This window comes from Selaginella moellendorffii, unplaced genomic scaffold (assembly GCF_000143415.4).
Source record: "Selaginella moellendorffii unplaced genomic scaffold, v1.0 SELMOscaffold_22, whole genome shotgun sequence".
In the NCBI taxonomy this organism is placed as follows: Eukaryota; Viridiplantae; Streptophyta; class Lycopodiopsida; order Selaginellales; family Selaginellaceae; genus Selaginella; species Selaginella moellendorffii.
Window position 1 is genome coordinate 460883 of NW_003314283.1, and position 23025 is coordinate 483907.

The window sequence follows — 23025 nt, forward strand, 5'->3', positions numbered from 1 at the left end:
CAGGTGTATTCCCTAAGTTCTTTAAATTTTTCATTAAGTAGTTCAAGCATTTGGGACATATTGTCTATAGACCCGACCCCATCCCCCTCAACCCTCCCCCTGCTTTTGACTTACTCTTTGCTGGCATGTCAAAATAGGCATCTCTATGGTTTTTTAGAGGTTAATAAATGCCCCTTAAATAAAAAAGCCATATACCAAAATTGAATAGGGATATGATGGTGAGCTCATTGTGTCTCCTAAAGCTGCAACAAATGCTAATGACATGAATGAGAATGTGGGAGCACTTAAAGTAAAGTGCACTAGTATTGATATAAATTGACCCTTCAACACAATGTGACTTGTAGGTCTTGACTCACTCCACCATGCTAAAAAAGATAAATGTTACACATATGGAGCATTTTGAAACACTATAGATTTTTGCCCCACACCCACTAAAACACACTTTTGCTGATTGGTGTTTGAGGTTTTGACAAATAAGGTGAGGGCTCCTCAACCATCCCTTCCCACCGAGCCTCCATCTCCTATTATTTATATTGAACCTCTAAGAGATAAACTTGTCTTAATTCTAAAGAACAAATGACTCCTTGACCCCAAGTAAGACTCATATCCATAAACTTACTAAGATGCTCCTTGAATAAATTTCCACCACTTACTTGAGCATACCTTTGATAGTCACTAAAACTGGCTGCAATGGAGAAGCCACTCCCTCCTAAGAACCTTGAATAATGATCTTAGATCCTCTTGTTTGATCATGTTTATGAATTTTTTTCCCCCTACTCAAAAACAATCCCACTTGTGACATGAAAGATGGATTTGGGAAAATGCATGATATAATTGTATAATTAAGTGAAAAAAAATTAATTGAAATAACACTAAAACTATCTCATAATTTTTTATATACAAATATTTTTAAAACATTTTAACTAGTTTTGTGATGAACACAATAATATTTTAAAATAAATAAAAATTAATTGATTTTTATGAAAACCTTTTATTATTTTAATCATTTTTTACCATTTTTCTATACCACTGAATTATTTACACCCACCATCTTAAGCTCCTTATATAAAAGATGTTCTCACTATCATTGCCATTGGTAACTTGTATAAAGCACATAACCTCCCCAATGGACTCAATTTTCTTAAAAACATTTATAGTTATAATTTATCTTCAATGGTCGATTTTAGATTATGTATATTATAACTTGAATATAATAAATTAAGTCTATTACTATTGTTTTTGACATGTATCAATTTAAAAAGAGATGTGTAGAAGGGTTAATCATTTCTTACTCATTAGAACAAATACTTAAAAGGCCAAAGAGAAAAATATTATTATTTAAAGATTCTTCATATTAGTGTTTTTTTATTATTCTAGAAACACAACATTAATGTGGATTTATAAATTAGCTTTCTAGAATACAAGATCTGTTCTAGGAGATGGTGGAGGACAAAAGAAGAGAGAACCAAAATTGTTTCTGACTAAGAAATTAAGATTCAAGTGAGATGTATGATAATAACCATTGGCATTTAGACAATCTGCCACCAAGACAGAATTTGCTAGCGTGAGAGATTCCAGGTTACAAGAGCTTGAAAAATCAGCTCCCCTAGTCAAATGTCCATATGAATTAGATATACCATTAGCAAGATCAAGCAAAACATGAGCAAATCCTCCATCTCCGGTCTTGGTTTTTGCTCCAAGCATCGCAATTCCAGCTAGTGCATAAATCTGTAAGTGTATTTCAGAGGCACTTGCTTCAAATCTACCACATACATCCTAGTAAACAAGAAGCTTAATACTAATAAAGTGGAAAACTACAACCGTGAAATATATACCTCTGGAATTTGGTCTACACTAATGGTATCTGTAATGTTCATCCACAATTTAGTTTTATTTGTACTCCCAGATATATTTGTGCTGCTTGAGTTTCTAGCTTGAATTGAACTGTAACATATAAACAGGATTAGAAGGAACAATAGGAAGCACTTATCAAGAGCCATAGCTTGTTAGCTTGTTGAGTGAGATATGTATAATATATATATATATAGATAGATAGATAGATATAACCTGGCAAATTGATTTTGTGTATTCTAAGCTTTACCAACTGTCATCTTTTGCAAGATTTACTTAAATGCATCTTGTGGATTGTTAGAGTTTCACGTGCATTCACTGTGTAATTCACCAGCTTCTGGCTTGTCTTTAGCATTTTGTGTTTACAGATGTAGTTTTGGTTTAAATTAGCAAGGAAACAATTAAAAATGACATAGAGACAAAATGCCAATTCACGGAACGTGACTTCCATTTTCATCAGCCAATACACGCTGTGAAAGATACACCGTCGAAGAACTTCAAACTAAATCACTTTCAAAAAGTACCTGAAAGCAAGCGAGCGTGTAGCGTACATCATCCTCCGAAATGTGATAATGTGTCACCAGTCGGATACTGAAAAGAAACAAAACCAAACAAACCTTAAAAGTAAGTTGAAAGAAATGAACAGGATACCTTGTCTTGGTCAGGTCATATGAGAGAATCCCAATCTTTCCCATAGCTCTGCACAGTTCTTCCGCTGTGAAGCGTGACTTGGTCACGTCCACATTTACCTGGAAGATAAAATAGCACCAGTCAGGATAAAGAGGGAGAGCAAAATCGTGACACTTCACAATGTTTGTCTCGACTGCGCTCATGTCCACCTGCAGGCCTTTCATTCCACACAATCCTTCTGGAAACGTTCCACTCAAGAATTTTGATAGTGGCCCAAGAAAAGCACGAACTACACAGTACCTGCTAATAGACGAGCATTGGAGTGATCTTCGTACAATCTGCAAACCATGTCTTTCAGCGCTACCAGACCAGGAGCAGCCAGTATTCCTACTTGTCTCATAGCTCCACCCAAAGCCTTTCGCAGTCGTTTAGCCTGTCCCAAAAGGATTTCTCTTCAGAAAATGAAAAGAACACAAAACGAAGCAAAGAGCCGTCTCTCAACCTTCTCAATGAATTCATGCGATCCAACAATCACACTTCCCGCTGGTGCAGCCAATCCTTTTGACAAGCAAACCTGACACGAAGCATTCGTCAAAATTCCCATGAAAACCTCGAGAAAAAATAGTCATACCGATACAGTATCAGCTGCTCGAACAAGTCTTTCCGGAGACACTCCCAGAGCCTGTTGAAAGCAAACACTGTTTCTTTAATATTTCTGCTTCATCGCAGTCAGCACTACTCACTGTGGATGCGTTAAAAATTCGGGCACCGTCTACGTGTAGTCTCAATCCATATCTCTTGGCAAGCTGGCCAACCTGATCCGTGTACTCAACCGAGACGCATCTTCCACCGCATCTAAGGGGTAGTGCATAGCAAAACTATAAGCGAGCACTCGAAACATTCCAGAAACCACGAAGAAACTCTCACCGGTTGTGAGTGTTCTCGATGCAAATCAAGCGAGTCGTCGCAAAGTGCTCGTCGTCCAAAGGCTTGATAGCGTTTTCGACCGCCCTCAAGTCCATGGTTCCATCCGGATTGTTTGGAACAATGCTCGGGAAAACACCGCCCAGCGTTGCCATTCCACCTTGCTCGTAAACATTGATGTGGCTCTCAGACCCGATGATGGCCTCGCTTGCACGGGCCTGGGAAGAAACAAGAAAAATCCACGACCAAAGAACGCGACAATGCCATGCATCATGCTTACCTCACAGTGAACAAGGACGCTGATGAGATTCCCCATCGTACCGGAAGGAACAAACAAGGCGGCCTCTTTCCCAAATATTCTAGCCATTTCTTTCTGGAGCTCGTCCATGGTAGGATCGACCGTGACAATGTCGTCATCAACCTCGGCGCTGGCCATGGCGGCTCGCATCGCCGCTGTCGGCTTGGTGATGGTATCCGATCGAAAATCCACGATTCGTTTCGTTCCATTAGCTCCACAATCCATGGCTGACGAGCAAAATCTGTCCACAGCGAAATATCTCGCAAAGAATCAGCTGGAACACATCGCAGCGCAGCGCCAATCCAGCGCCTTACCTCCCGCGAGAAGAATGCTAGGGATGTTCTTCCCCGCCTGCAAAAGCCCTGCGAGCGGTTCTCTCAAGCAATGGAAAGAAGCTTTTTATACCTACATGCCGTAGCTAAAATGCTGCCACGCGACGGCATCCAGCGCGCCACGTGTCCGGTGGGGATGACACCATGGCAAGAGACACAAACGTAGTATTATCCATAAGAACAAGCTTCTTTGTTTTTCTCCTGTGAGAGAAACCAAGCTACGCTATCTTAGAAGAAACTATGGTTCTCTTGGATGATCTTCAGCCCCGGGTCTTGGATTTCTCGAAGAACGATTCCTGGCAGTGAGGATCCAGCCACTCTGAGCTTTTCCTGGGTGTTGGTGTTGTCACTGGCCTGACTTGCGAGGATTTGGCACCAACGAGATCGCAAATGACTTCCACCTTGTTCTCCCGTCCAAACGTCCCATTGCTCCGGTGGTCGGCATCCCTGAGCTTCTGCTTGAAACGCTGCTTCTTCCCCCCCGCGAAGTTCTCCTGGAGCGACGATGGCTGCCTTAGACCAGGCTTTGCACCGTGAGGGCCCAGGTAGAGATTCTCCACCTGTGTGTTTATCGGCTGTGTTTCAAACCAAAGTTAGAAAAAGAGAAAGATCTTTCCAGCGTGGTAGGCACACCTTCTGCAGTGTTGGCTTTAAAGTCTCCACAGCCTTCTCCTTTCTCGCTGTGGTAGTGGTGTTCAAGCTAGGAATCTCGAATCCCTCGGCATCTATGGAGAAACAAGAAGAAAAACGTGATATGAGTCCCGACCTCTCTGCGACTACAACTAAAACTCCACTCAATCTCTCTGTTTCTCGCAGGGAACGCGGTATTTCCAGAGGAAATCTCGGCAAAACCTGGAGAATGCGCTCCACTTACCCCATTCATCGTCGTCCGGGAGCAGCACCGCTGGCGGCGCGGCGAGCGAGGCAGCCGGATCCATGGCGAGCACCCGAGGCTACGGCTCCGCAGCGCACGCCGGCGCAGCTCATGGAGAGCGGACAGACCAACACAGCTCCCTCTCGCGCGATGGCCGCTCTATCTAGCGCGCTCGTCCCACACAGTACCGAAAACCCTAGCTCAGCCCTAGAGAGCGGCATACGGCTCATTTTTAAACTCGCGTACTAGCGGAATGTGCCTGCCGACCGCAACAGAAGATGCCGGGCAGGCGGAATATTCTCTGCACGCAAGAGTATATTCTCTCGTGTATTATCGTGGACAAAAGAAGAGAGAACCATAGTCGTTCATGACGGCATAGTTAAGGTCGGTTACGCTACTCTGTGTTTCACCCTTTCCATCGTCGCAAGGGATCCTTATCCTGGTTCCGCTGATGGCAATACTTGAAAGATCACACGATTGTGCAAAGTCGCTACCGGCGGGGCCGATATGGCCATTGTGGTTTCCAAGACCATTGTTAAGTTCGAGCTGCACAGTCCCGGTGCCACCACCAGGTGAGCTGCAGGTGGCCACCAACATTGCGATGCCATAGTTTGGAACTACGTGCAAGTGGATTCCCGAGCATGACAGCGAGAAGCCGCCGCAAACGTCCTGCATACATCTCACAAGAATCAGCATGCTGAAATGTGGAAGAAGCTGACAATTTTACTTGGGGCCAAGCTGTGATCTCTTCGGTGTTGCTGTCGCCTGTGGAAAAGATCTCTAAAAACTGAGGCTTTTGACTGTAGTCGATCTCCGGCCAGGCGCTGTGGCTAGAACCAGTGCCGTTGTGCTCTGACTGTGTGTTGTTCGTCACCAGGGAACTTGCGACATGGAGAGAAAGGAAGACTAGAAACAATGGTTTGAAAACGAAGGAAACAGCGGCCATTATATAAAAATATAGATAGATGCTTTGCTTCCAAATCAATAGTTGCCTATGGTACTTGGGTTTGCTGCTTTAATAATTCAGAGACGTCGTTGCGATTGAAGCCAGCTCGCTATACAAAACAAAAACATCGGGAATAGAGACGTACACTGTGCGTTGGGCGGCTCAAGTTTTTCTATCTACATTGCTTTAAGACCTTGACCTTGCTAGAAAGCAAACCACTTTGCGAGACTTCCAATGGTTTTGGTGCTTTCGCTTAAGTTTTCTTTTACACAGTCCAAAGTGTCGTTATTCCCTCCCAAGGGAGATCTAATCTATATCTCGAGCTTTACATGAGATCCAGCTCTATCTTTGTTAATTGGAGACTTTCAAGGCCTTGATGTAGAAACCTTGTAGAGATTTACAGTTCTTTAGTAACCAAGTACATTGTTTGCTTCCGAAACCCAGGTGACATAATCGCTTGGATCACTGAGAACAAAGTGGATCTGTTGTGCATCAACGACAATGAGAAAATAGAGATAAATGCTTGCAGAGAAATCACCTCACCTCGTTGATACACGAAGGAGGATCTTTGATTTCCTGCAACGCAATCCGAGCTCCTTCCCTCACGGGGTATCTGTTTTACGTAGAAAGCGCACGTCCTTTTTCGGAAAAAAACAGCATTACGGTTTTGGTTACCCGTAAACGCCACATGAAATCGGTGGAAACGCCAGACATTCCAGTTCAATCTCCTTTGCACGTTGCAGACAACGCCTACAAAGTAAAACAAACAAACAACAAAAGCGAAAAGAAGAAAAAAGAAAACGAACTTTGTTTCTGGAAAAGAAGCAAAGTTATGCTTTGTCTGAAACTCTACCTGTAAGTCTGAGCAAGCAATGTAGGCGTTTCCTCGGCTCCATCGTAGGCTGGTCCAACTGCATGAATGATCCTGTGCAATGGTAGTCTGTAAGCCCTGGAAGAACAAACACGCAAATCGTGTAAGAGAAACGATTAAAAACTGTGAGCTTGAAGACCTTACTTGGTGACCACCGCGTTGCCAATGCGGCATTTCACTCCAAACTGATCGAGAGATTTTAGCATTGCACAGGCTTCCGCTAGAGATGGTCCAGCAGCGTTATGAATAGCTGGTGAAAGAAAGCAGGTATGATTAGTGAAGGAGCAAATGAAGAACAAGTAGTTCTTGCCTCGATTCACGCCAATTCCAGCGTTTAGCTTCTTGTTTGCGGGAGCAACCTTGCGACCAAGGAGAGAATCTATCAACGAGCGCAATCATAAAGAAAAAGCGAAGAGAGAATGCGAGAGAGTTACTTACAATCGCATCGCGCTGGCCAGGAACTCGCCACTGCGAAATGTCGCCAGTCCAGAAGACGAGCAAGAAGCTGGGCAGTCTGTACAGGACGCCCCCTTCCAGCCCCTCTTGCGATGTCGCCCGCTCCTTGGGCGCATTGGGAGGCAGCAACAGCGACGGCGCTGGCAAATCCTCATCGTATGTAAACCAGTGCTCGTCGGAGATGCATCTGACCTGCGATCGCGCGAGCGCTGGAACCCTCGCCCTCCTCCCCAGGCATCGCAGCATTTCCCCCCGGGCTTAGGGTTTATCATCGCTTTTCAAATTCTAGGGCTCATATAAACCCTAAGGTTATAAAACCTTTCAAATTTTAGGGTTCATAGAAAATGAAGAAGCGCCGAAAATCGGGGCCAGGGAACTCTTCCGATTTCCTCGAGAAATGGATTCGTGCGGAGGCGCTAGCTCCAGGCAGCAATCCCATGGCAATCAAGCTGCCCCGCCAGGTCCTGGTGAATCCAGCCACCGGCTTCAAGCCCTACGCTGGAGCCTCGCGGTTTGATCAGCTCCCTCTCTCCGGCAAGACGCTCAAGGGATTGAAAGAGGCCAAGTATGAATCCATGACAGAGATCCAGCGCGCAGCTCTTCCCCACGCTCTCGCTGGTCGTGATGTTCTTGGAGCAGCAAAGACTGGATCGGGGAAAACGCTAGCATTTCTCATCCCGGTAAGAGTTCACGAAGGGAACTCTCTTTTTTTCTCACATACTTTTCTGGCTAGCTAGTCGAGAAACTATATCGTCTTCGCTGGAGGAGTGGCCACGGTCTCGCGGGTATCGTTATATCTCCAACGAGAGAGCTGGCCGAGCAGATCTTTTTAGAGCTTGGCAAGGTTGCAAAGCATCACAGGTTCTTGACGCGAGGCTTGCTGATCGGGGGATCTCACGACGTTGGGCTGGAGAGCAATCGCGTCGGGGAGCTGTGCATCCTCGTCGCCACTCCAGGCCGTTTGCTGCATCACTTGCACCAGACTGCCACTCTCGACTGCACCTATCTCCAGGTACCGCTTCAAAGTTTGTTCTTGCTCGAGCTCGGAGTGTAAGGATCTAACTTTGCAAGGTGCTTGTGCTGGATGAAGCCGATCGGATTCTCGACTCCGGCTTTGCGAGAGAGCTGACAGACATCTTGGCTGCCCTTCCGAATCAGCGGCAAACTTTGCTCTTCTCGGCGACGCAGACGCGCTCTGTCAGCGATCTCGCGAGGCTCAGCTTGCGTGATCCGGAGTACCTCGCCGTGCACTCCGAGTCCGCCGTGGCGACGCCAGCCACCTTGCAGCAAAAGGTGGTGATCGTCAAGCTTCACCGCAAGATAGAGACCTTGTGGCGGTTCATAAAAACGCGACTCTCTTCGAAGCTTTTGGTGTTCCTTTCGACCTGCACGCAGGTAAGTTGGCCCGTTTTCTTACATTTTCCACCACCTTTCCAAGCAAAGATGATGTGAATCGTCATTCTTCGCAGGTGAAGTTCGTGTACGGGGCTTTTAAGCACTTGCGACCTGGAGTTCCGCTCTCGTGTCTCCATGGCCGCCAGAAGCAAGGCAAGAGGGACCTGGTTTTCAGCAACTTCAATCAGGCCCGACCCTCGGTTCTCTTTGCGACTGATATTGCCGCGAGAGGCTTGGATTTCCCGGCAGTAGACTGGGTTGTCCAGGTACGTTGTTCTCTCGAGTTGTGTGATCTTAGCTGTGTTCTTTGTTTTTGGAGGTCGACTGTCCAGAAGACGTAGAAACTTACATCCATCGCGTCGGAAGGACTGCTCGTAACAAGCTCAAAGGCAAGAGCCTCCTGCTTCTGGATCCATCGGAAGTGAAAATGATAGAGCTACTCAGGCAGCACAAGATTCCTATCGAAGAGGCAGCGGAGGCTGCTCCGCGAGGGGAGTCTTGCGACTTGTCACAACAGATAGGCGCGTGGCTTTCCAAGGATCCCGGACTCAAGCACAGCGCCCAGCGCGCCTTTGTCACTTACGTTCGCTCGGTCGTCCTGCAGCGGAACAAGGAGGTTTTCAACGTTGGCAAGCTTCCGCTACCCGAGTTTGCGTTCTCTCTCGGCCTGGCGATCGCTCCCCGGATCCGGTTCCTGGGAAAGCAGGCTGCAAGCGTGAAGAATGAATCCCAGTCCTTGAAGAACGAGCTGGCGAAGTCGTCCTCTTCGTCTTCCAAGGTGGCCGGAGAAGTTAAGTCTTGCGCGGCTGATGAAGATGGCGACTTGTTCATGCGGCTGAAGAAACGGGGAAGGGACGTGATCAAGCCAGCAGCAGCAGCAGCACCAGGATCTGTGAAAGCGTAAGTTTTTGTTCGGAGTTTTAGAAGATGGCTCATTGTTTTCGTCTTGCAGACATAAGAAGACGAAGAGGCTAAAGATTGATGCGCGAAGTGGTACAGGGCAACGTCTGGTGTTCGATGAGGATGGAAGTAGCCAGGACGAGAGAGGAGGTAAAGAACTTTGGAGCTCCAACGCTCGAGTGATCTTGTTTAGATTTTGTAGGCGGTGTGGAAAGGTTTGATCGGGAGATCGCGGAGAGGTACAAGCGGTTGCAGCAGGAGATGAAGGAGAGGGACAGGCAAGACAAGGTTTTGGAGCGGCTGAGGCTGCGAGACAAGCGTCTCAAGCGAAAGGCGAGGGAGCGGAAGCTTGATCTTATTGACGAGGATATGTCGGAGCAAGGAGATGACAAACCGGAACTCCTCGACTCCTTGTCTCTAGCCGATCAAGAGGCCCTCGCTCTCAAGCTGCTAAGTCGATCAAACCATTGACGCTGGCGTTTTGTGTCTGCCACAAGAGGATCTAGTTTCGAGAAGAGAATTCGCTTTGCAAAGAACCTGTGATAGACGATCACGTCCACTTTGGTAACACGATGAGCATCTTTGTTGTCATCCTAGTCGAGAATAGTGTTAACGTTTGAAGTGATGGCTCTCTTTAGCTTGAGAAGCTCATCGATATCGCTCTGGACAACATCGAAGCCAACCTACAAGAAAAACGAAACTTGAGGTCCCTGAAGAGAAAAAGAAAAAACTAACCAGTCTAAAAACGCTGATGGCGCCAGTGCTGCCCCCGGCCAAGACGACTGGAGCGTCCTCCGAGAAGAGCAAGCACGAAAGCTTGGTATTCGCGAAAGGATATACAATGACGGGTTTCATCGCCGTGACAGCCATATCCCATATCTGTCGTAGAATCCGAGCTGAGAAAATTAGAAACAAGGATTTCAGTGCTTGCCTCTAAACGACCGTCGTCCGATACAGTCCCAAAAACGCACGAATGCTTGCAAGACCAGCGAATGTCGCCGACGCTTTCATTTGCAGTCTGGAAAACCAGCAATGCGCTTTCCTGCACTGAACATTCCATCCATTTGTATCAACGTAGACGCATCTATACGCAACGGCTTACTTGTTCTTCGCGCCAGAGCCGAACGCTCCAGTCGCTGCTACAGCTCAAGAAAATATATGGCAAAACGGTGGACCATCTAACCTGCAAACGAGATGAATCAATCACACATATATAGATAGCGGCATTTTGTTTACCTGAAAAACGGGTCCGGTGTGTCCTACGTAGCTTTGCAAGTATTGTTCGTTATAAGAACGACTACATTTGTGAATCAGTCCCTCCTCGGTCCCTACCAGATACAAGCTGGAATAGCAAAGCACACATTTATGACCAATTCGAGCACAAGAAAAGTACGTCGAAGTACCTTGGGTCCCGAGGAGAGAAATCAAAGCATAACCCTGCTGCATGACGGGATATGAATGGTTGTGGTTGTGCTCCTTTGCTATGAGCCATAATCTTTTTGAGTCTCATCAAATTGACGAACTCCAGATCCTATATTTGCGGTTAAGTTTCGCGGAGGAAACACCAAAAAAAACTAACCTTTTTCAAAGACCACTGAGAAACTCTACCGTCGGTTGAAATAGATATAAGCGTCTCTCCATGATCAGAAGTAGCATCAATCCATTGTAGCTTCCAAACAGGATCGTTATGCTTCCCCGTGGAAGCTCCTGTTTGCATCAACGGTTCCCGTTCCTTGTAATTCTTTGCATCATATACAGCCACATTCCCATCGTAAAAGCCAACTGCATAAAAAACGCCAATGAAGTCAGTTCAAAACAATCAGTAAGCGTACTGTTACCTGCAAGAAGGTTGGGACTATTTGTAGAGAAATCCAAGGCTGTGACATCAGAATGTGTTGGTATGGTTGCGTGAGGGTATCTCGGATTTTTTAAAGACCAAAAGGCTATAAGACCGCCCTTTTGCGTCCCGAACTCAAACTCTCCGTATCCGACAGTAAGGAGATCCCTACTGGTCTGCGAAAAACGTGCAACAATGTCGGTAAAAAATGGGAAAGGCAAAACCTCTCGCACCTTGTTCCACACCATACAGCTGACATTCCTCCCTTCCGTAAGGTCGCACTGGAAATCCCAAAGTTTGTGGACTTGTTCTGCTGAGAGAACATCGCCGCTGGTACCATTACTGCTGGGAGACGAGGACGCACTTTTTGTCTGAGATACCGGCGAACTAGAGCTGCTATATTTCCGTGGCATAATCCGCTTCTGTTCTCTTGGTTTAAAATCTCGGTAGAACAAAAGCTGCAAAGACACTTGGAGGCCTTAGCAGAAGTATCGAAATAACGTCAAGATAATTACCTTGTCATGAAAAGTGTTCAAAACGACTGCTCTCTCGGCGATTTCCAAGGCTTTGACAAGTCCGGCCAAGCGATTGATATCCACCTTTCGGCTAGCAAACATGGTGAGAGTCATAAGCTCTTCCGCCCCAAGCATGCCTTCGCCACCAGCTCTCTGCATAGTGTTTGAGATTATGGAGCTTCTTCTCTGTGTTCCCATCAAGCTTCCACGGCCGGATAGCCTACGATTGAACATAATGCTGCCGCTTATCGATTTCTCAATACTTCCCCTTCGCGAGGTTGAAAAGCTTCCTCGCCGTGAGGGTGATATGCTCGCAGTAGTAGAGCCTCTTCTCGACGGTGCAATGCTGCCTAGTCCCGATCCTCTTCTAGTTGAAGGATCTATACTTAACAGTCCAGACTCCCTTCGGGATGGAAATCCACCAATTCCAGACCCTCTTCTTGAACCGGGTAGATTCAAATTTCCAGACATTCTTCGACCCTGTGAATGTGATTTTAGATAAAAACTGCAAACAGTCTTTTACATACCTGTAATAAGGGAGGAGGCTCACTAGCTTCTTCCAAGTATCCCGCAGATACAAGATCAGCAACACTCTTTCTGTGGTCAGCGGTTTGTTCGGATTCGTCGTCGTCCTCAGTTTTCAAAGGATCAACTTTTTCTTCTTTTACATTGCCGGAGTAAGAATCTGAGATGTCCCATGAATTTGCCTGTCAACTGGCAGAAATGTGAATGAGTTGTACATCAAAAAGTAACATGCCGAAGGAACAACTTGGCACCTGACACTCTTCAGATTGTTTTGGCAGTGCAAAAAACTGCGCCTCCTTGCATTTTTGCAAGCTCAAAGCCGTTTGAGCGCTGGAGTCCGAGTAGTTATCGCTACCTATTTTAGCCTGTAGACAAGAGCACGCTACACTATATTTAAGAATTAAAAAGCTGAAAGTAAAGAAATGTAGCTTACTTCCAAAAGATTTTTGTATCGAGCATTTCGCTCCAAAACTTGTTTGATTGTATCGTAAGTGTTTGACACACTCTCGCCTCTTAAATTGATTAGAACAAGTGTTTCACTCTCCACCAGATTCACGGTTATATTTCTTGCAAGTTCCTGCTCACATTGAGAGGTAAGAAAGATATTAGAAAATTAACGTGCCTAACCTGTTCCGTTGGAGGTGGCGCAATGCTAGTCGTGACAATTTCGATACGCTGTGTCCTGACCGGCAAAGCCTCTTGTGGAACTTGAGGAACACTCGATCGTCGGCCACCACCCTCTGCAGAAGGTTCTTTCTCAAGGCCATCCTCGGCTTCAAGATCCGGAGTGAGAGTTCCCAAGCTACTGCTGATTGAGTATCCAGTGCGGCTGTAAGCAAAAAAATCTTTAGATAGAACAACGACTGAAACGCCTTCTAAAGACCACTTGAACTGGACCTGAAGGTAGATACTCTTTCGGAATCAGGAGAAAACCGCTCAGGTGGAGCTTGCAACAGTCTCTCGTGCAGTACAGTCGGCCTTAGAGATACTAATGGTTTCGGTGTGACTTCTTTGCCATTCTCATCAAAGACCTAAGCGAAAGAGTTTCACAGACTTTCATACTTCGCAAGCAGCTCTATGACAATAAGCAGGCCAAAAAAAAAAAAACATACCTGGATCACCTCTGGCTCATTCTCGCCTCCTTTGATATTCCTGCGCGTCCCTCGCCCGGCTCGAGCAGTAGAACGAATGCTCTTGGTGCTCTTTCTGCAACAAGGGGAAATAAGTGCGCTGCATTCTCTAAATCTATTGCGCGAGCAATCCATGGCGCGAGCATTGCTTACTTGGACGTGAACGAAACCTGAGAGCTAGCCGAGAGCCGCCTGGATCGCATCGACGAGACCGATCCAGCGACCGACGCGGTTCCATCGCCACCTCCTCGCTTGAATTTCTCGAGCGCGAGGCCTAGAACAGAGGGGCTGAGCGACGGCCGCATCTGCGACAGCGATCCCCGCCTCCCGCCATCGTCATCCATGTCGCAAGACGATCTTCCCTCCCAAGAGCCCTAGAAATATTTCCCTGTTCTCTAGAACCCTAAAATTGCAGGGGATAACTACTTGGTCAACCAGTCAACTCCGTTATACTAACGGACCCCGTGGAAAATGTAGCGCGCTCCGTTTGGTAGACGGAGCAAAGTTTCCGTTAGTTTAGACCAAGTGTGTCTCGAGCTGGCCGGCCCTCATTCATTCATGCATTCAATAGTGGTGTAGTAGTGTGCTCTTGTCAAAGGGTTGTTCTTCCTCCCATCAGGGTTTGGTGGATCGCGCCATTGATCGATCGATCGGCGCTAGGGTTTGGAGGAAGCAGCGCATCTCTCAAACGGTGAGTCCGGGGGGCCATTTCGCGGATTTCTCGCGAGAAATCCGCGAGTTTCGGGCGTGGGAATGCGCGCGCGGCACTGGCCAGCGATGATCGATGGGACAGGCAGCCTGAGCAGGGAAGCTAGTGAGAATGCGTAGGAGGAAAGGGAAAATTTCCAACTGGAGCCTGGGAATTTTCATCGATCCTGCCAGTGATGGATTTGCCGGCTCTTGGATGGAAGTAGAGATTTCTAGCAGTGGTGTGGGATGGGGCAGTGCTACGGCAAGGTTGCCGTGACCGAGGATTCCAAGCCCGAGGAGAAGGAGGCTTCTTACGCTAGGCAGGATTCCCGGCAAGGAGCTGCGTCTCCATACTCGGTTAAGTCCCATTCTTCTCCATTTCCTCCGGCGAGTCCGCTGCCCAAGTTTGCGAATTCGCCATTCCGGAATTTCGGTACCTCTCCGGCAACTCCAAGGCGATTTTTTCGACGACCATTTCCACCTCCTTCTCCGGCGAAGCACATCCAGGCTGCTCTCGCCAAACGGCATGGGACTGCCAAGCCGAAAGAAGGATCCATTCCAGAGGGAAGCGATGTGGAGAAGCCTCTCGATAAGAACTTTGGGTATGGGAAGAACTTCACGTCAAAGTACGAGCTGGGACACGAGATTGGCCACGGTCACTTTGGGCATACTTGTCTGGCGAAAGTAAGGAAGGGGGAGATGAAAGGTCAGTCGGTAGCAGTGAAGATCATAGCCAAAGCTAAGGTACTTATCCTCGTTGTCCATAAGGTAACAGTGGAAATAATTTATTTTGACTGGTGTCTAGATGACAACAGCGATCTCAGTGGAAGATGTGCGAAGAGAAGTGAAAATACTCAAGGCTCTCTCGGGTCACCAGAATCTCGTCCGGTTTTACGATGCGTGCGAGGACAATCTAAACGTCTACATAGTGATGGAGTAAGACTTGTCTCTCACTGAATCGGTTTCTTTTTTTTTTTTTTTTGTCTTAAAAACTTTCTCGGTTATCAGGCTTTGCGAGGGAGGAGAACTCCTTGATCGGATATTATCAAGGTTTGTTTTTGTATTTTAGTTCGTTGTCAGTAAGCTGATCCAGTTTATTGTAATCAGGGGAGGGAAGTACACTGAAGAAGATGCTAAGGTCGTAATAGTACAGATTTTAAGCATTGTTTCGTTTTGTCACCTACAAGGTGTTGTTCATCGAGACTTGAAGCCGGAGGTAATTTTGTTTTCTCTCTCCAAATGTGTTCGTTTATACCTCGGCTGTAGAACTTCCTCTTTACGACTAAGGACGAGAATGCAACTTTGAAAGCTATTGACTTTGGGCTATCAGATTTCATCAAGCCAGGTACGATGCAGCGTTTCGTTGCATTGAAGATATGTTTGTTGACTTGCCTTCATTTTATCATTCCAGAGGAGCGGCTAAATGACATTGTTGGAAGCGCTTACTATGTGGCTCCCGAGGTCCTTCACAGGTCTTACAGCACAGAGGCAGACGTTTGGAGCGTTGGTGTTATAGCTTACATCCTTCTTTGCGGCAGCCGTCCATTTTGGGCAGACACCGAGTCGGGAATTTTCCGAGCGGTGATTCAAGCGGAGCCGAACTTTGTTGATAAACCATGGCCGACCGTTTCTCCCGAGGCTCAAGACTTCGTGAAGCAGCTTCTTCACAAGGATATGAGGAAGAGGATGTCAGCAGCGCAGGCTCTCAGTGAGTTTCATCTTTCTCTGTTTTTCAGTCAGGTACTGACTAGTTCTTGTGTGCTGGACAGCCCATCCTTGGATACGTGGGAACCATAAGGTGCCATTGGATATGCTCGTGTACAGATTAGTGAAGGCATATCTGCGCGCATCTTCTCTCAAAAGAGCAGCATTGAAGGTACTGCGCAAGTTAAAGTTCTGTGAGGATCTTAAGTTTTCTCTCTAGGCGCTGTCTAAAACCCTGACAGAGGATCACATGTATTATTTGCGATGCCAATTCGCGTTGTTAGAACCAAACAAAGGAGGGCGGGTTTCGTTCGAAAACTTCAAAACTGTAAGCTCATGTGGATTTCACAGCTCTCTCTGTGCTTAAGACGGTTTTTTCCCCGTGACAGGCCTTGATGCGTAGTGCCACTGAGGCCATGAAGGAGTCGCGGGCGTTTGAGATCCTTTCTTCCGTCCGTTTCTTCCAGAAAACATGATATCTTATACTAACAGTCGCTGTGACAGATGGACGCTCTGGCTTTTAAAAAGATGGACTTTCAGGAGTTCTGCGCTGCGGCAATCAGCGTGCATCAGCTGGAAGCGTCCAGTGGCTGGGAGACTTTGTCTCGCACAGCCTACGATACATTTGACAGGGAAGGCAATCGCTTGGTTATCATCGAAGAAGTTGCTCGGGTACGCCAAAGTTCTAGTTTTTTATACTTGGTTCTTGCTTTTCAATGCGAAACTTTCTTCGTTTGCAGGAGGTAGGCCTTGGACAAACAGTCCCCGCTCATCTAGTATTGCGTGATTGGATTAGAAGTGATGGGAAACTTAGCTTGATTGGATTTAAAAAGCTGCTTCACGGTGTCACGTCGAGGGCTCGCTCCAGGTTGCAGTAACTTATAGAAGCAAGCAAGCAAGAAAAAAGTGAAGAACAAGAGCGAGAGAGAGAGAGAGAGAGAGAGTTTCCAAATTCTTTGGGAGGGGGGGAATTGAGATCGATGGTAGCTTCTCCATTTTATAGTGATGGAGGGACGCCTGGCATAGATCATAGATTGTTTATCTAGCTAGATATGATACAGGGAAGAAGAAGGAATTTCCAGGCGCTCAAAGTTTACATTCTTTGGAGATTTGGCGGAGATTTGTGTCAACCACCAATGTGACACGTAAGCAGAGAAGGAAAACGTGGAAGTTTCGAGCGTTGAGATATCGCATTCCTGTGCCAAACGATCCACAGTAATTAAACTTTACATTTTTTTGGCACACCACCACCTTGTGATGGAGGATTGTCGATTTCTTTCGTGATGTTTCCAGTGAATTTCTACGCACGACTTTCTTCCTGCTCAGTCCCACCAGAGAAAAGAAAAAGCGATTAAATTCGAGAAAGCGAAAACTCGATGAAGAGTTTTATACTCACCAGGAAGGAATGATCACAGCCTCCACAAGCAATAAACAAGCTTTTCCTTTACATCTAAGACTTGCATTAAAAAAAAAGGGTAAAGAATCCTTTTTACATGTATACTACCCATGGCCATTTTATTCTCCCTAAGCACACACTCCCAAAAACGAGACTTTTTGTTTTTGTATACTTATCTACAGACTGTCCTGACTCTTTTGTTGAGAAGATCTCAACACACACACACAGACAATACATACACTCACAACACAGTATAAGGAGAAAGAATGTCGAGTACCTGGGGCTACGTCTCAAAAGTCTCACCATCTTCGGGCTCTTGATCTGGAATCATGGTCATTAGCATGTTTACCTGGCCCTGGAGCATGCTGTTCTCTCGCTCCATCTGAGCACGCTTCGTTCTCTCCTGCTGGAGCTGCATTTGGAGGTGCTCCATCGTCCTCGAATCCTCCTCGAGTTGCTCGTTTAGCTCAGTGATCTCCCGGTCCTGGATCACAAAGTATATCAGAACCAGCGGCAAACTCCGAGAAAGGAAAGAAGAAAAGAGCAATGCATGGAACAAGCAGTGCATGGATAAAGCTAGCAAAGCACACCAACGAACGAGAAAACGAACCTTGCGGTTCATTTCTTGCACGGCAATGCGTCTCATGCTCTCCACCACATCAACATTGACAAGCTTCCTCTTCTTGCCAATCACCCAACCTCGGGGATACGTCGCCGTCTCGAAGTCTGGAGGGGGGAGGAAGCTCTCGAGCGATGATCCCTGCGCTTGTCGACCCGTGGAAGGCGCAAGAGGCTCGTAGAGAGCTCTCTTTCTGTCTGTCAACGGGAACTCGTCCTCTAGAACGATGTTGCTATCGTCCTTGTCTAGTTTCTTACTCGCTGATAGCCTCAACTTTGCCGGTTTTCTCGATCCCAGAGGTGGTGTATGGATCATAAGTTCCTCTGGAAAGCATTTGCCAACCAGTAAGATCATAAGCTACTTATGAAACACAATGAGAAACTTTCAAGCAACTTGGCCTAGAAAGAATTGTGAAAGAAAGAAGGAAAGACTAGCAAGCAAGCAACGCTCCAAGAAAGCAAGGAGAAGAAAAAAAATCTTCCAATGCATGGATAAGTACCTGGTTTTCCGGAAGTAATTTTGGGATCGATTTCCATTGGCTTGGCTGCTACTTCCAGCGCCATCTCCCTAAAGATTTACCAATCCCACACACACAATCAGCACATTTTCTTTGGCTGCCGAAGGAAATCCCAGCGCAATGGCGGCTGCCGCGAGCTCGGAATCACCAGTGTAAAATGCCGAGAAAACCCTATGCCTTGCCGACGAACCTGGCCCAAGGGATCTAGCTCGCTAGCGCCTCCATGGAAGGAATCGAATCGTAATCCGACCGATGCACGCCGCAGGGGATCAGGGCTAGCGGGACGGGACTGAGAGTGGCACGAAGAAGTAAAAAGGAAGCCCAATGTGCGCTGTTGAACGCTTACTTTCCACGCGAGCTGGCGCATCGCGACCGTTGAAAGGAATTGCGACAGGGATCTGAGCCGTCGATAGATAGGGTGGTTGGTTCAAGTACTAACTAGTGGAATATCCGTATTTAAGAATAAATTTGGATATATATCAAACGGCGGTTTATATAATACATTATTAATATTAACATAACTATCATATTTTCAAATGTATAGTTATGGTATTGTATATTATTATTAGCATAATGAATTTTGTGATTGGTTTCAATCCAAACCACTCATTCTTCTATATAAACTTTCATTGAATATACAATGTTCAAATAGTTTTAAAATTTGGCGGAATAATTTATTGAATCACATTGATGATACTTTGAAAAATAACTTACTGTAAGTACATTTGGTTGATAAGTAGTTCTTTTAACTTAGCCTCCAGAAAATCATTTATTTTTGGGAAATTTGTGTTGTGTAATAATATGTATTTTATTTATATTTATACAGGAACTTCCTATGATACCAGTTCATATATAAATTTAGATAATATAGATTAGAATATTTTCTAAATATCTATGGCTTTAGTTGTGCAAATCATTTTTACATTGCAATTGATCCTCTTGCTAATTCCATGTTCTTATACATATGGGTTGGAAAATGTAAAATCCAATAATATCACTCTTAATAATGCTAAAAATCCTTTCATGACCACAAATAAGACCATATTATGAATGAATATAAGTGACATTTCTAAAAGCGTGGATGAAATACCAGATGTAAGTCATGTTTTGCTTCTATTGCTTTTACTTATAAAAGTTTGTGACATTTTCCAGTTTGTATGTGGGAGATTTGAAGCAACATGTACTAATATCCATCTGCATGTTTATAAAGCTTTAAAAATTATAATACTTGCAGCAAAATGTGATTCTGGGGATGGTGGATATGGGAATGTAATGTTGGATATTAATAATGGTATAAGTAACCAATATAGAAGGCCAAATAGAAGAAGTGATTTCACTGACTCTTGCAATATAGATTCTGTTCAGCTACATGGTTCAATTTTTTGTAGCAAGTTGTATGAATAAAGATTGTTATCTAGATACTTCTTATCTCCACTTAAACTTCCTTGTGATGAATGTTTTTGGCTCTTTGTTCTTTTGCCCTTTACCATCTCCTAGAATTGAATTGATTTATTTTCTATTTTATTATTAAGATTTGTGAGGGCTAAGTGTACGGCTATGATGCTGTATACTAATATTAGCATAGTGGGATTTTGGTAGTCGTTAGATCTCGCTTCTATATATAAACTAGTTTTTTGGGCTAATTGATATACACATTTTTTGTATTCCCTTTCCATATTCCAAGCACTCACATTGCTAGAGGTGAGAGGCACTTTTAATTGTCCTTGAGGAGTGTTTGGATTTAGGATTTTGGTTTATATCTAGCTTTTGCATCGTCTAGATCTAATTTTTTCCATTTCTTTTCTTTTGTTCTTTCATTTCAGAGTTTTGATTTAGATTTAGCTTTTTGCATTGTCTAGATCTATCATTTCCTTCTAGCTTTTTATCATTTCTTTTCTTTTGCTCTTTCTTTTTTGTTCATCTTCATGGCAGATCAGCAATCTCCTCCTCTGACTCTAGAGCAATAGTTGGTACAATTGCTTGATGCTATGCGTTTGCAATTGAACAACCAAACTCAGTTGATGGTAGTGTTTATGGCATGTGGTACAACTCCTCTTGCTCTTGGTGCCAATCCTCACGTTTGGTCGGAGTTCTTTTGCAAGAATCTTGGGGATGATGTGTATTATTGGTTCGATCACTTTACGGTGATTGCCCCATATCATTTTTGGGATGATACTTGAAATTTGTGTGAGTTTCCCATGTGTCATCAAGGGACGGCGTTGCAGTGGTACAAGGGTTTGAGTGTAGCCATTTGTGGGGATTAGAGTGTTCTCCTGGACATCTTCAAATGCACCTTCGAACATGCCGACGACTGTGATGATGCTTTTCAACAATTGCATCATCTTCGCCAAAGGCCATCTGAATCAGTGATGCAATTTAGCGTTTGTTTTCGAAGTCTTTTGCTTCGTGTAGAGCCAAATATGTCGAAGCAGATCAAGTTAGGAATGTTGTGGCCAGCACTTCGTCAAGATCTTGTTGGACTTGTGCATGCACTTGCTCTTGCCACCCTTGACGATGCTCTTCGCTTGGCACAACATTATAAGACGTCACCTCTTCCATTTCTCGCTGCACATCCTTCCATTCCACTTCCTACGGGTGATGGTCCTGTTCCAATAGAGGTTGATGCTACTGTTGCTCGAGTCCAAAGACAAGCGTAAGGACGTGGTCGTGGCCATGATGTTCGCTGCTGGGCGTATGATGAAGTTGGTCATACTTATCAGCGTTGTCGGCATTTTCTGGATTGGTGACCTCCATTTCCTGGGTGGAGACCTTGGCGTCAGCAACGTCCCGTTAGTGCTATTGCAGTGGAAGGTCTGGACACTGAGATGCATCCGGGAAACAAAGAGTCACACGAGTAACGGATGGACCTTGCGTGAGGTTCATTCAGTATTTACTTTCAAGGCTCATTTTTATAACAAAAGGTCTCCTATTATTCTCTCCGTGTTAGTTGATACAAGTTTATCTTCTATTGCTCGACCTGTTACCACAAGTTGTTGTCTACACTTGCGTCGTGTGGCGGAACCAGTTTTCATTCTTTATGGCAATAACCATACACATGCATATGCACGGGATGAAGCGGACCTGGTTGTGCATGTAGGCGATCTCGAATTTGAGTTGCAGTCATTGCGGGTGGTGCTGAGTCAAGCTTTTGACCTCATTCTTGGTATGGATTGATTGCTAAGTGTGACTTTGAGGATTCTCCCCCTTGTCTTATACTTCCTTATGTTTCATCTATTCCTCTCACTTTTGTACCTCTTTGTTTTTCTACTTCTACCTCTGCTTCTATTACTTTTGTTCCCCCACTATTTCCTTCTGTGTTTCCCTTTTGTTCTGCTTTTCCCTTTTTTGATTCCTCCGACGATGTTTGTGTTGCAGCGGTTGACCAGCTCATGAAGGAGTATTCTGATCTCTTTGAATTTGACCTATTGTCTAGGGCCAAGATTGCCACACGTCATCCGATTCTAACCGAGGATGTTCGTCCAATCAAGGTTCCTATTTGTCGTCGGTCACCCAAGGAGATCAAGATTTTACATGCAAACGTCAAAGAGATGTTAGAGAAGGGTGTTATTCGAAAATTGTAGAGTTCTTGGGCATGTGAACCTCATCTTGTGACAAAGCCTGATGGGAGTATTCGTTTTTACATCAACTATCGTCCGTTAAATGAAGTAACGATCCCAGATGTGTACCCTTTTCCTCATACTATTGATCTCTTGGATCGTCTAGGGCAAAGTCATTGGTTCACCAAGCTAGATCTTGCTTTTGGGTATTGGTAAGTACCGATGGCTGAAAAAGATATTCCTAAGACTACTTTTCATACACCATTTGGTTTGTACAAATTCTTGGTGATGCCATTTGGTTTGAACAATGCTCCAGAAACTTTCCAGCAGATGATGGACGAGGTTCTTTGTGATATGCCAGAGGTGACTACTGACTTCATTGATGATGTCTTGATCCACTCGGAGGGGATGTGGGAAGAGTATGTTTGTGATGTTTGTAAAGTGTTGCATGTTTGGGTCCAAAGACACAACTTATCTTGGGCATTGAATTTCTCATGAGGGTTTGCAAGTTGATCTTGACAAACTTGTGGCTGTTTTAAAGTTCCTTACTCCAAAGTGTGTGAATGATGTGTAGCGCTTCCTTGGTAAGGTGCAATATCTCGGTCATTTTGTGGATCAACTTTTTAATTACACTACACTATTGCAAGCATTGCTGAAGTCATCAACATCATCTTTAATCTTGTCTCTGGATGGTGAGTGGGCGTTTGTGGATCTCAAAAAACTATTGACAACTCCTCTAGTTTTGGCATATCCTGACTACACTTGACCAATTATTTTGTGTATGGATGCTTTTGACATTAGTCTTGGAGGTGTGTTGATGCAAGAGAGCTTGAGTGTGCCTGGTTAGTGCCATCCCATTGCGTATATAAGCCATACATTACAACCAGCGGAGATGAACTACTCAACAATAGAGAAGGAGTTTTTAGCAGTAGTCTGGGGTTTCGAGAAACTTCATGCATATCTACATGGTTCTCGGACGTTATGTGAAGATGACCGTGCTGTTGTTACTTCATTATTGAAGCGGAAGAACCTGGTTGGTTATACTACTCAATAGACTT

General features: G+C 45.2%; 7 protein-coding genes across 11 annotated transcripts; 2 read left to right on the forward strand and 5 right to left on the reverse strand.

Annotated features, from left to right (window-relative positions):
• Positions 1-2165: 2165 nt before the first annotated feature.
• On the reverse strand, positions 2166-4105 carry LOC9642575 (probable low-specificity L-threonine aldolase 2). 2 transcript variants are annotated; one of them, XM_024678581.1, is made up of 11 exons: positions 4018-4105; positions 3686-3944; positions 3409-3623; positions 3225-3336; positions 3113-3163; positions 2984-3055; positions 2782-2914; positions 2661-2719; positions 2503-2600; positions 2376-2442; positions 2166-2321 (listed from the first exon to the last, which is right to left on the reverse strand). In XM_024678581.1, the coding sequence occupies exons 2-11, from the start codon at positions 3926-3928 to the stop codon at positions 2283-2285; spliced, it is 1089 nt and encodes a 362-aa protein (XP_024534349.1). In that variant the 5' UTR covers positions 3929-3944; positions 4018-4105; the 3' UTR covers positions 2166-2282. The 2 variants fall into 2 exon arrangements, 1 of the variants encoding a protein (XP_024534349.1); XR_002992798.1 differs by lacking the exon at positions 2661-2719 and having other exon boundaries at positions 2286-2321.
• Positions 4106-4180: 75 nt separating this feature from the next.
• On the reverse strand, positions 4181-5110 carry LOC9642576. Its single transcript, XM_002973619.2, has 3 exons — positions 4910-5110; positions 4669-4760; positions 4181-4610 (listed from the first exon to the last, which is right to left on the reverse strand). Exons 1-3 carry the CDS (start codon positions 4971-4973, stop codon positions 4296-4298), a joined length of 471 nt encoding a protein of 156 aa, XP_002973665.1. The 5' UTR covers positions 4974-5110; the 3' UTR covers positions 4181-4295.
• Positions 5111-6090: 980 nt separating this feature from the next.
• On the reverse strand, positions 6091-7445 carry LOC9642578 (macro domain-containing protein PA3693). Of its 2 annotated transcripts, none has more exons than XM_024678542.1 (7): positions 7165-7445; positions 7037-7085; positions 6871-6976; positions 6709-6804; positions 6531-6605; positions 6399-6468; positions 6091-6337 (listed from the first exon to the last, which is right to left on the reverse strand). In XM_024678542.1, exons 1-7 carry the CDS (start codon positions 7426-7428, stop codon positions 6263-6265), a joined length of 735 nt encoding a protein of 244 aa, XP_024534310.1. In that variant the 5' UTR covers positions 7429-7445; the 3' UTR covers positions 6091-6262. The 2 variants fall into 2 exon arrangements, with proteins under 2 accessions (XP_024534310.1, XP_024534309.1); XM_024678541.1 differs by having other exon boundaries at positions 6394-6468.
• Positions 7446-7526: 81 nt separating this feature from the next.
• Positions 7527-10066, forward strand: LOC9642579 (DEAD-box ATP-dependent RNA helicase 32). Its single transcript, XM_024678427.1, has 7 exons — positions 7527-7862; positions 7916-8194; positions 8254-8577; positions 8652-8843; positions 8897-9477; positions 9530-9627; positions 9680-10066. The coding sequence occupies exons 1-7, from the start codon at positions 7527-7529 to the stop codon at positions 9946-9948; spliced, it is 2079 nt and encodes a 692-aa protein (XP_024534195.1). The 3' UTR covers positions 9949-10066.
• On the reverse strand, positions 9810-13828 carry LOC9642141 (WD repeat-containing protein 78). Its single transcript, XM_024678428.1, has 18 exons — positions 13638-13828; positions 13467-13560; positions 13252-13385; positions 12982-13183; positions 12788-12931; positions 12545-12719; positions 12357-12514; positions 11830-12309; positions 11548-11772; positions 11316-11490; positions 11057-11259; positions 10881-11008; positions 10714-10819; positions 10580-10660; positions 10409-10519; positions 10213-10356; positions 10015-10160; positions 9810-9964 (listed from the first exon to the last, which is right to left on the reverse strand). The coding sequence occupies exons 1-17, from the start codon at positions 13826-13828 to the stop codon at positions 10071-10073; spliced, it is 2841 nt and encodes a 946-aa protein (XP_024534196.1). The 3' UTR covers positions 9810-9964; positions 10015-10070.
• A 188-nt stretch (positions 13829-14016) lies between these two features.
• On the forward strand, positions 14017-17119 carry LOC9642580 (CDPK-related kinase 5). 2 transcript variants are annotated; one of them, XM_002973467.2, is made up of 11 exons: positions 14017-14918; positions 14980-15110; positions 15183-15224; positions 15282-15390; positions 15441-15519; positions 15586-15882; positions 15944-16050; positions 16099-16206; positions 16268-16330; positions 16383-16550; positions 16619-17119. In XM_002973467.2, exons 1-11 carry the CDS (start codon positions 14421-14423, stop codon positions 16754-16756), a joined length of 1740 nt encoding a protein of 579 aa, XP_002973513.1. In that variant the 5' UTR covers positions 14017-14420; the 3' UTR covers positions 16757-17119. The 2 variants fall into 2 exon arrangements, with proteins under 2 accessions (XP_002973513.1, XP_024534259.1); XM_024678491.1 differs by having other exon boundaries at positions 15441-15882.
• Positions 17120-17315: 196 nt separating this feature from the next.
• On the reverse strand, positions 17316-18759 carry LOC9642142 (protein HEADING DATE REPRESSOR 1). 2 transcript variants are annotated; one of them, XM_024678492.1, is made up of 4 exons: positions 18601-18759; positions 18393-18460; positions 17885-18216; positions 17316-17758 (listed from the first exon to the last, which is right to left on the reverse strand). In XM_024678492.1, exons 2-4 carry the CDS (start codon positions 18454-18456, stop codon positions 17558-17560), a joined length of 597 nt encoding a protein of 198 aa, XP_024534260.1. In that variant the 5' UTR covers positions 18457-18460; positions 18601-18759; the 3' UTR covers positions 17316-17557. The 2 variants fall into 2 exon arrangements, with proteins under 2 accessions (XP_024534260.1, XP_002973669.2); XM_002973623.2 differs by having other exon boundaries at positions 18393-18758.
• Between the last annotated feature and the right edge of the window lie 4266 nt (positions 18760-23025).

Bases quoted from the DNA above. Each gene is read 5' to 3' on its own strand.
- LOC9642142 (XM_024678492.1), bottom strand. From the start codon at position 18,456: ATGGCGCTGGAAGTAGCAGCCAAGCCAATGGAAATCGATCCCAAAATT. The intron at 18,217-18,392 runs GTACTTATCCAT...AATGCTTTCCAG, and splicing joins AATTACTTCCGGAAAACCAG to AGGAACTTATGATCCATACA. The intron at 17,759-17,884 runs GTTCGTTTTCTC...TTTGTGATCCAG, and splicing joins TGCAAGAAATGAACCGCAAG to GACCGGGAGATCACTGAGCT.
- LOC9642576 (XM_002973619.2), bottom strand. From the start codon at position 4,973: ATGGATCCGGCTGCCTCGCTCGCCGCGCCGCCAGCGGTGCTGCTCCCG. The intron at 4,761-4,909 runs GTAAGTGGAGCG...GTTTCTCCATAG, and splicing joins CCCGGACGACGATGAATGGG to ATGCCGAGGGATTCGAGATT. The intron at 4,611-4,668 runs GTGTGCCTACCA...TTTGAAACACAG, and splicing joins TAAAGCCAACACTGCAGAAG to CCGATAAACACACAGGTGGA.
- LOC9642578 (XM_024678541.1), bottom strand. From the start codon at position 7,428: ATGCTGCGATGCCTGGGGAGGAGGGCGAGGGTTCCAGCGCTCGCGCGA. The intron at 6,977-7,036 runs GCAAGAACTACT...TTCTTTCACCAG, and splicing joins TGGAATTGGCGTGAATCGAG to CTATTCATAACGCTGCTGGA. The intron at 6,805-6,870 runs GTAAGGTCTTCA...TTGTTCTTCCAG, and splicing joins GGCAACGCGGTGGTCACCAA to GGCTTACAGACTACCATTGC.
- LOC9642141 (XM_024678428.1), bottom strand. From the start codon at position 13,828: ATGGATGACGATGGCGGGAGGCGGGGATCGCTGTCGCAGATGCGGCCG. The intron at 11,491-11,547 runs GTGCGAGAGGTT...CGTTTTTCGCAG, and splicing joins GCTGTATGGTGTGGAACAAG to ACCAGTAGGGATCTCCTTAC. The intron at 11,009-11,056 runs GTTAGTTTTTTT...CCGCAAATATAG, and splicing joins CTCAGTGGTCTTTGAAAAAG to GATCTGGAGTTCGTCAATTT.
- LOC9642580 (XM_024678491.1), top strand. From the start codon at position 14,421: ATGGGGCAGTGCTACGGCAAGGTTGCCGTGACCGAGGATTCCAAGCCC. The intron at 15,225-15,281 runs GTTTGTTTTTGT...TATTGTAATCAG, and splicing joins CTTGATCGGATATTATCAAG to GGGAGGGAAGTACACTGAAG. The intron at 15,391-15,440 runs GTAATTTTGTTT...CCTCGGCTGTAG, and splicing joins ATCGAGACTTGAAGCCGGAG to AACTTCCTCTTTACGACTAA.
- LOC9642579 (XM_024678427.1), top strand. From the start codon at position 7,527: ATGAAGAAGCGCCGAAAATCGGGGCCAGGGAACTCTTCCGATTTCCTC. The intron at 9,478-9,529 runs GTAAGTTTTTGT...TTCGTCTTGCAG, and splicing joins GCACCAGGATCTGTGAAAGC to ACATAAGAAGACGAAGAGGC. The intron at 9,628-9,679 runs GTAAAGAACTTT...TAGATTTTGTAG, and splicing joins TAGCCAGGACGAGAGAGGAG to GCGGTGTGGAAAGGTTTGAT.
- LOC9642575 (XM_024678581.1), bottom strand. From the start codon at position 3,928: ATGGATTGTGGAGCTAATGGAACGAAACGAATCGTGGATTTTCGATCG. The intron at 3,624-3,685 runs GTAAGCATGATG...GTTTCTTCCCAG, and splicing joins GCGTCCTTGTTCACTGTGAG to GCCCGTGCAAGCGAGGCCAT. The intron at 2,322-2,375 runs GTACTTTTTGAA...TATCTTTCACAG, and splicing joins ACACGCTCGCTTGCTTTCAG to CGTGTATTGGCTGATGAAAA.